The sequence below is a fragment of the Myotis brandtii genome, unplaced genomic scaffold (genome assembly GCF_000412655.1).
Source record: "Myotis brandtii unplaced genomic scaffold, ASM41265v1 scaffold493, whole genome shotgun sequence".
NCBI classification, from domain to species: domain Eukaryota; kingdom Metazoa; phylum Chordata; class Mammalia; order Chiroptera; family Vespertilionidae; genus Myotis; species Myotis brandtii.
The window spans coordinates 2,707,141-2,717,660 of record NW_005368827.1 but is presented as its reverse complement, the minus strand read 5'-3'; the positions used below and the strand labels follow the sequence as shown (position 1 = coordinate 2,717,660).

The 10,520-nt window shown below is 36.0% G+C and overlaps 1 protein-coding gene across 1 annotated transcript in view; it reads right to left on the bottom strand.

The window, feature by feature from the left end:
* Window positions 1–10,520, bottom strand: part of LRP1B (low density lipoprotein receptor-related protein 1B) — a 1,756,854-nt gene that overhangs the window by 659,093 nt on the left and 1,087,241 nt on the right. The window contains exon 21 of the mRNA XM_014548045.1: window positions 2,334–2,516. Coding sequence (XP_014403531.1) covers window positions 2,334–2,516 — 183 coding nt within the window. The remainder of the gene's footprint in view (window positions 1–2,333; window positions 2,517–10,520) is intronic.

The following is a 10,520-nucleotide window of genomic DNA, read 5'->3' as shown; positions in this document are numbered from 1 at the left end:
ACCCTGATCTGGGACACCCTTCAGGGCAAACCAGCCAGCCCCCACCCATGCACCAGGCCTCTATCCTATATAGTAAAAGGGTAATATGCAAACTGACCCTAACAGCAGACGGACGGGAATGACTGGTCACTATGACACACTGACCACCAGGGGGCAGACGCTCAATGCAGGAGCTGCCCTCTGGTGGTCAGGGCGCTCTCACATGGGAGGAGCTCTGCTCAGCCACAAGCCAGGCTGATGGCTTCCAGTACAGTGGTGATGGTGGGAGCCTCTCCCACCTCCTCAGCAGCGCTAAGGATGTCCGACTGCAGTTTATGCCTGCTCCCCGCTGGCAAGTGGACATCCCCTGAGGGCTGCTGGGCTGCCAGAGGGATGTCTGATTGCCAGCTTAGGCCCAATCCCCCGGGGAGCAGGCCTAAGCCAGCAGGTGGTCATCCCCTGAGGGGTCCCAGACTGCGAGAGGGCACAGGCCGGGCTGAGGGACCCCCCCCCCCCAAGTGCACAAATTTTTGTGTACCGGGCCTCTAGTTATGTATAAAAGAAAATACATTTTAACCACCAAATATAAGTTGATTACCTTGAAAACTTTTAAATGCTCAAGCTAGCATTTAGAAATCTTTGAAAATAAATATGAACTTCAATTCAATATCTTGGGTAGTTTAAAGGTCTGCTAGCTTGTAAAAGTGAGAATTTAATTAAAGTAAAATTTTAAATGTCAAAAAGATTATAGATGTGCACATATTTATAATCCAATGCTTATATCAGTAGTTCATTTTAATGTCTGTAATATGCATGAATGTCTATTATAAATATGCATACTAATTGCAAATAATGGCTCCATAAATAGTTTGAAACATTGTGCCTTACTATACTTAAACTACAGATTAAAATACAAGTAATAACCCCCAAACTAAGACCCTTTATTTAACAATTGAAAAGAATCACATAATTGTGAAAAACAGTATTGGAACATTTTTCATTTTGGAAACATAACTCCTTCACTAGGAATGGGCATCAGAAATATTTATTTCTCTATGCCCATGTTAGCTTATATTATTTTTATTTCTTATTTGAATGCTTAATTGTAACCAGAATATGTGTTTAAGAAAAGAAACACGATTCATTTTTATAACTTTGAATGCCCATGGACCATGTGGTTTCCAGAGTGTTTGCTTAATCACAGCTGTGATAACCTTTGTCTTACCTTTTGCTTCAAATACTTAATAGAGAGCAAAATAAATCTTAAGAGCTCATAATTTAAGCAACTCAAAGCAATTTCACAATAAAATGAAATTTCAGAGATGATTCACGAACATATCCTGAAATCCATAGGAAATGCTTTCCATGGGTTATTTGGATATTACCTATTTCACTAATTATACCACAATAGTTCATTGTGATCTATTTTTCTCTAATCCTCAACTCAATCATCTGGTATAGAGAGGGAAGTGAGTTAGTTTATCATGTCAGGTGAACCCTACTGTTGTAAGAAAACAAAAGGGAAAAATAATATTAGTAGAATACCTTCATAAAATAAATAAATAAACCTTAGCAACTCCTTCAAAACAAATCAAAGGTCTGAATGACAGTCATCACCTTCATTCTAATGGAATCCAGCAACAGCACAATCATATTTAGAAAACTACTATTTAGAAAAAATGTAAATAATTTTGTCTTTCCTTTCTCAGCATCTTCATTACATTTTATGGTGAGCATTTATTTATGTCCATTGCTGGTGGTCTCCTGCTGGACTCTGAAATTCTAGACTCTGACTCCAGATTGCCTGGTTTAAACTCTCAGTTCCACCACGCTGGTTCTATGAACCAGCAAGTTAAAACTTCTTTTGACTTTTTCAACTTGAGCAAGTTAAAAACTTCTTTGGCCTTAGTTTCTCATTGTGATTTGGCATGATGAGATAAGTTCATGTAGAGAACATTCTTAGAAAAATGACAAACTGAAAAATGTTAGCTATAATGTCTGGCCAGTGTGGCTCAGCATCTATCTCTGAACAAGGAGGTCATGGTTTGATTACAGGTTAGGGCACATGCCCGGGTTGTGAGCTCAATGCCAAATAGGGGGAGAGCAGGAGGCAGTAGAACAATGATTCTCTCTTATCACTGATGCTTCTCTCTCTCCCTCTCCCTTTCACTCTGAAATCAATAAAAATATATTTTAAAATATTAACTATTATTGTTACATATAGAATGTGAACAACCTATTAGAAGGAACACAATAATACTTCTTACAAAGATAAGAAATAGATTGAAGATGGGCTAAGAGGATTCTACAAACGAGAAGCCCATTGTAGATGCTGAACCCAATGTTCTGCTTACCTGTGCTCCGACAGGAAAACTTGGTTTTGTGATCACACAATCGTAAGGTGCCATTACAGCCTTTTTCATCACTACCATCTTCACAGTCTTTTTCCCCATCACAACGCCACAGGTCGGGGATACAATTTCCATCAGGATGGCATTGAAATTCATTCCCATTACAACCAGCAGGAGAACGAATCTCTTAAATAGAAATGAGAGAGGAATAGAGGGGAGAAGCCAGGAGAGAAATTATTTTACTTGATAATATTTTTCTTTCTTTACACATTTTTATGATGATAGAGAGAATATATATTGACTTTTTATATTTTACATTTTTTGAATAGTGTTGTTTAATAGCTATAATACTTTCTAGTATTTTCAAATTCATTTCGGAAACAATAATAAGAGAAAATTATGTTTATCTCCAAAAGAATTCCTGAAAATGTCACTTACATTAAAAAAAAGTTTCGAACAAGATATTGTATGACAATTCTATTGTAATTTTAACTAGTGTCTTAATGATTAGATCTTTGAAAGCCTATTCTCTTTGACACATAAAAGAGGTTTCACATTCTACTCTAAATGTTGACTTTGGTTGATCTTTTGACACTTCTCTAGTTAATTTATTTTGAACTTTTACGAGATAACTAAATAAATAATACGTACTTTCTGGCTAATAAAATCTTTATAGAATAACATTCAAAAGTTTGAAAATAAAAAGACCCCATAATAAACACAAACTCTTTAGGATGTAAGATTATAAATCTAGAATCACAGCAGACACATAAGAATTTAATGAGGCACTATATATTCAAAGTCAATTTATCAATTAATAATTTATACAGTACTCAGATAACTATATTCCTCAAAACCTGATAACTAAAAATATAGGTTAAAATATTCTGGTAAGCATAAGCAAGAATAAGGAAATAAAAAATGTTGGTGATATAGATGATTCATAGTACAACTGAATAATTTGACTGTAATCAGTAGCATATTAAATTTTTATTAATATTTAATATTGTAAGATAAAGTAGCCAGCATCTCTGAATTGTTGTAAAATATTTTAGAATATATGTTTATATACATGAGTTTTAATGTAATAAATTTATTGTCTTATAGAACTAATCCAGCAATTAATCTACATATCTATAACAGCAATTATTCTGTAACACTATAATGAATTTGAAACAGGTTCATGTGAGTTACCTATTATTTAATGTGCTGGTTTGATAGGGATCATGTCACTATGAATTAAGATTAGAATCATTTAGGTCAAAGCTAAAAATAACAATTATATCACCAAGGCAGCTACTTAAACTCTTCAGACCTTTATTTGTTCACCTGGAAAGTTGAGAGTCTGCAGAGTTGTAAGAAATAAACTGGATATCTGTAAATTATTATTATAACTATACAATTTTGTAATGCTGTTAACGCTTATGATATAAATAGTTTGGTTTCTAATATTTTCCTAATTTAAAGATGCTCAACAACTATAATGTCAGGTGGTACAATATTATAAAGGTTCTCAAAATTGCCTTGACTCTTCACTCTACTTCCCAAGTATTCATTCCTAGAATAGTAATGAAATAACAACCAAAAATAAAAATATCCTCGCTGAAGCCAAAACACACAAGTAAATCTGTTGGTAAAAAATAGGAGTTCAAATTTAAAGAAAACATATTAAACTAATTTCCAAAAGTAACCTCTGTTAAGAACACTTATAATGCCTGGCCAGCATTGCTCAGTGGTTAAGTATCGACCTGTGAACCAGGAGGTCACGGTTCAATTCTCCATCCGGGCACATGCATGGGTGTGGGCTCAATCCCCAATGTGGGGAGTACAGGAGGCAGGTGATCAATGATTCTCTCTCATCATTGATGTTTCTCTCTCTCTCTCCCTCTCCTTTCCTCTCTGAAATAAATGCAGATATGTGTGTGTGTGTGTGTGTGTGTGTGTGATGTTTTTTTTAGAAAAGAACACAATAATTACACCCAGTTTACAGAGAAGGCCCTGACTTTAGGCTGGCTATGAAATGCCTTGCAAAACCAGCCAACTCTTTTTCCTACTTTCCTAGTTATCCAAATCCTTCTGACTTCAGATATACAGACTTCTTGATTGAACAAAATGAGTGAGTACACACAATCAATAAAGATGGTAGAGTCTCTGCACATTTGGAAGATATATATGAAATGTGACATAGCAACTTCCCACTATATTTAATTTAGTATCTGCAGAGTATCCTATTTAACACTATGGCCTAACCACTACAGTGGTAAAGGATGCTGAGGTTGGTTTAATGTTACAAAATAGTCACAGGGATGTAAAGTACAGCACAGGGAAAATAGTCAATAATATTGCAATCACTATGTCTGGTGCAGGTAGGTGCTGAAAATATTGGGGGGGTGGGCACTTTGTAAACTATACGACTGTCTAACTTCTATGGTACACACCTGAAACTAATAGAAACTATTATTGAATGTAAACTGTAATTGAAAAAAATAATAATTAAAAAAAGAATTGTGACATCTTCAAGCCTAGTATTCTTCTAAAGATAACTTGAAAATCATGTGATTTCAGTGTTCAGGGAAAAGAAAGGAGAATAATCAAATGGAGTTCCAAGATCCACTGAGCTAAGCAATTCTAAGAAGCCACCTTCCATGCAGCACCGAATGGTCTTCGGTTCTTTCTCCTACTACTTAACCTTCCTCCAAAACAACACAAAACAAAACAAAGCTCAGATCTGCTGAACTTTATAACCTGCAGTGAGAGCTCACCAATAAATTATAAACATTGTATTTCAGGTAATTGTCACTCAGTGATTTAAAATAATAAATAATGGGAAGTATAGCCTATCAATTTTTCTACTTTGTCTAAAATAAGAGTGAAGAGTGGCAACTTATATATTGAATCTGCTGCTCAGTATATAAAATTTGGCAAATACACTATTGACCTTTTAAAAATCTGAAAATTTTCTTTAAAAAATCTAGATTTTTTTTTTTTTTTTTTGCCCTGGACAGTTTTTCTCAGTGGTTAGAGCGTCAGCCCTCAGGCCGCCGCCAAAGTCTCAGGTCTGGTTCCCTTTTACAGGTACCTGTACTGCAGGCTGGATGCCGGTCCAGGTCCCAGGGAGGAGACAGACGGAAGCTAGGTAGCCGGGGCGCCACCCGAGCTAATGCGAGGCTATTAGTCCATGTGTGGAGGTGCACACGGCCGTAAGCCAGGTGGGAACAGGGGTGTGCTCCCCCGCAACGGGATCATCCGGTCTCCATTGCTGGCTGTGCCAGGAGAGAGGAGGAAGGTCGCCAGCCTTTTTGGACATATGCTTGTTAGTTCCGGATTGGTCCTTTCAAAGAATTTTGCCTTAGCAACATCCTTGGGATTGGTTATCTGCAAGCTGCCTGTCTTAGCAATAGCCACACATTTTAAAGTTCATGCCTTTGGCGCACACCCTTCCGTCCCCGCCCAGCTGGGGTGTCTTAGTGACTCCGACTAGTGGGGATCTTGGGTTGTACTTTCCCTTCCTGTGGCCGGATGCCAAAAGACTCCTGACTGTAGCATGGAAGGGAAGCTCTGCGCGCTGGGCGGCTCCTGGAACCCCAGCCACACCTTTTCCAGGACTGGCTTCTCCCACTGTATTTGTTACTTCATTCTTCGTTTTTTCCAGACAATGAACTCGGACTCAACATCCCACATTTTGGTTTCACTGGTAGGGGCTTGTGCAGGAGGAGACCAATTGATGTTTCTCTGTCACATGTCTCTCTCTCTCTCTCTCTCCCCCCTCCCCCCCCCCCCCCCCTCTCTTTCTCCCTTCCTAATCCTTCCCCTCCACTCTCTCTAAAAAAACAATAAAAAAAATCAATGAAAAAATATCCTTGGGTGAGATTAAAAGCAAAAACAAACAAAAAAATCTAGATTTTCCAGTTTCTTGAAAAGTAGGAGTAGGAAGATTTTTGGACTAGCATCCTTGAAGAGCAATACTGCTACCTTCTTTACATGGGGCTGGGCCGGACTATATTCATAACCCCCTATTATCATGAAAAGAAAAAGATAATGTCTATTGGGTTTTTCTTCCCCTCGCACGTTTTTCTCCTTGGTAGAAGTGGGTAATAGGTCAACTACTCACTACATTTTCTTTTGTTTCTGAATTACTTCTAGAAAGCTGTGGACCATTTTTAGTTCTCTCTTGCTTCAATATTGCTAGTAATTTTACTCTCTTGTCAAAATTAGATTTTCTTTTTTATGAGTCTTTTTTATTGATATTTGTGAATAATCCTCAAACTCACCATGTACTCTCTTTTCAATTGCTTTTTAGAATTTAGAGCCAACTTTATGGATAATTTTTCATGATATGTATTTGTTTGGACCAATCTCACTCTCATATTTACTCATGTTACTCATCCTTATTCTGCCTTTGTTTAAATCCTTCCTTTTTACAACTTCTATTATTTCCAGGTTATAGCTTAAATTATTTCTGGAAGCATGCCAGAGGGCTATGTGAATAAATAAACAGAATAGTGATATGCATTGAAGTTTTAAAAGAAACAACATATGGTACACTTAAAATTATCTAAGTTAGAAAACACTTTATTACTTTAAATAAAACTAAATAACATATACCAAAATTTACACTAATTTCTATTCCTCTATCCATTCTTTATTTCTTTAGGAACTATGTTACCTCAAAAATGTCAATAATAAAAAATTCCATGTTTTATCGAATTATTATACGATTGATGTTTTGACTCTACACATATTCCAGATTTGGTTTCAAAGGTCTAGTTATTTTAAATCATGTTCTTTATCCATTTCAATGATATAATGGAAAATTCTCAAGAAGAAGATTATGTAAGCTCAGAAATCTAGATAGATCCATCTGATTCAAAAAGAGGCTTACAGAAGATAAATTGTTGTTTGGGGAAAGGGTCACTTCTCCTGATTCAGCAGTCTGTCAACTATATATCTAGAGGACTAGTTTTTTAGCTCAATATTATTTACAGCCCAAAATAAGCTGTAGTCACAAATATCAAAGCAGAATCTGTGAAAGGAGTGAATATGCTGCTATTGTCTGATATATATATATATATTTAAATTCCATTTGTATTTTATTTGCTTTGTTTGGTTTATCTATTTATGATTCATAGGTGAAACTACTCATTTGTTTTCTTATTGTAAATAAACATATATCTTATAAATTTAAAATGTGGTATTTCCCTAAGGCTTTTCTTGTCTTTTTTGTTTTTTCTTCTTAAGCTACCAATGTCTAAACCTCTGTGGGCTGTTATACCACCTACTAAGGGGCAGCACAAATAACCAGATGGCAATAGTTTTAAAATGAGTCTGAGGAAGGAAAAAGAATATACCATTATAAACACTCAAATCTAAATGTTGATATTACTCTCGTGTTTGTAATGCTCACACACACTCATCACTAATGAATACGCCTCCTGGTCTCTGTTATATTATCCTCCCCAACCTGGCTTGCCTTCCTGTTTATACTTCAGCTGTTAATGCCCCTAATTTTCTTTAAGATTCACTTTATTTTCTAGGATTAGGTCCTTAATTCTGGTGTCTGTAGACTCAAGAAATTCATGGGTAGGTTGTAAGAATTTATAAAATAGAAACTTTACATGATGCTTTGTATTTTTCTTCCAGAGGAAGGGAGTCAGAGCTTTTCTTGACTCATGGCAGATTCCAAGAGAAATGCCAAGACCCACTTCACACTTCTCTCTTTATCTCCATGCCATATACCTGGCATGTGTATGGCATATAATTTGGCCTAAGATTCAAATTAATTAAATTAGATGAATTAAAACCCAGTGGAAAAAAAGATCACTCATCTACTTGTATTGAGTTTGATTACAAATAAATAAATAAACAGAAGTGCTTATTGAGACCACCCCATTTCACAGAAACAGAAATTATAAAATAATTATTTTTGGTAAATGTTCAAAGTCTTTGAAAAATATATATTTTTTTTCAATTACAGTTTACATTCGATATTATTTTGTATTAGTTTTAGGTGTACAGCATAGCAGTTAGATAATCATATATTTCACAAAGTATTAACTTGATATTTCCAGTACCCACCTGACACCAGGAGTAGTTATTACATTATTATTGACTGGATTCCCTATCCTGTACAACCAATCTGTACTGCTCAACTCTTTCACACCTTTTCACCAAGTCCCCCCAACCCCCATCCCCACTGGCATTCATCAGTCTGTTCTCTGTATCAATGAATCTGTTTCTGTTTTGTTTGCTCATTTACATTGTTCTCTAGATCCCACATATAAGTGAAATCATATGGGATGTGTCTTTCTCTGACTGACTTATTTCACTTAGCATAATATCCTCCAGGTCCATCCATGCTATTACAAATGGTAAGATTTCATTATTTTACAAAACAATTTGACTGCGGTTATATAGATAACAAGTAGCATAGATGAGATTTAGCTTTCATAATTAAACTGCAGAGTCTGCCTTCTCTATAACCATTATTAACTTCTGGTAAGGCCTTTCTCACATAAAGGCTCAAAATAAAAGAAAATTTTAATAATTAGCTCATATAATAATCAAAAGTATCTATAAACTAATTTATTTTTAATATGTAAATACTGCTGTTTAGCTCATTTCTTTTCTAATAATATTTATTTTATTCTGTTGTAAGGTAATGGTAAAATTTTGTCTCTTATGAAAAGATCTCAATAAATTTCAAGTTACATGAGGCAGTCTACCCTTTTTGGGTTTGTTTCTTCAATTGGTTGCCTGGGAAGGAAAAGAAAGATTTAAAGGATCAGAAAGGTTGAGTAACGTTACCCATGATTACACATCTAGTTAGGACAAGAGAGATGCCAAATTAGTTTCATGATCTTTACAATGAGTATATTGGCCTCAATGACTCCTTTACTTGCTCTTTAAACATAGATTTGTTGCAATGTGGCAGGCATTTTCCAAGCACTAGGATAGAAAGAGACTTTCCTGGTCTCACAGAACTTACATGAGGGGAGAAAGAAGCATGTAGGCATTTAATAAGTAATTATAGAAGCACATGAACTAGAGTAGTCCAGGAAGCAGTGAGTGCTATGAAGACAATGGATCAGAGGAATGCTGCAGAGGAAGAAACCTATGTCTCCTCTGATCACGACTGGTTGGCCAAAGCTAACCACTTGGGTGGGGCCCCAACATGTTGGTCCCTCCTAACCACAATTTTCTGGGAAATACAGTCTTACTGTGTTCCAAGAGAAAGGGAAAAATGCAAATATTTTGAGAATATCCTCAATGACTACCATAGGAAGAGACATGTGTATAGAGGACATGTTGACAAGGGTGATTAGAAAAATCTCTCTGAGAAGGTAATATCTGAGATGAGATAAAAATGAAGGGAAAGAATCACCCATGCAAGTTAAGGTTGAAAACAAGAGTAGGCAGAAAGAGAAGGACCTGAATGAGGGTGTGTGAGTAAAAGGAGATCTGAGAGGAGGCAGGGGCTGGATCTTTCTGGCTTTATCAACACCTATGGTAAGATAAGTTCAATGATATTCATCTACTGCAGGTTTTGAAACAGGAGTTATGATGATATAATTTAATCTATATTATTAAAAGTTCTCAATGGTTGTTATATAGAAAAAATGAATGTGATGATGCTTGAGTGGAAGTAGGAAATGGCTTCCACTGGAGTCCAGGTGAAAAATAAAAGATGCACTGTTTGCCTTTGAAAAGATCATAAAATAGTGGATATATAGGTGAATAGGCGATGTTCTCGGTTACAAAAGCAATGTCATAAGTGCTTTGGTAGGAGAGCGCATCATGAGAACATGCACAGGGAAAACTAACTGCACATGGGGTTTCAGATGGAACCCCAGGAATTCTATGACAGAGGATAAGGAGAGAGAGAATTCTGAATCAAGATTAAGAGTCAGACAGAGGGGAACGTGGCATTGAACAAAGATATTTTGAACAAAATCAACAGCAGTCATAAAATTTTGTGTAGTGTGTGATGCCAAGAGAGGATAAAGTTAAAATGAAAAAGGAGGCCATGGCTAGACCTTGAATGGCCTTGTATGCTACACTAAATGGTTTGGATTTAACCCTAAAGGCAACTGGGAGTCCAGAAAGGCCTTCAGCTAGATTTGGATATGCTTAGATATCCAGTTCACATAGATCACTTTTGAATCATTTAAACCATAAATAGAAAGGGGAAAC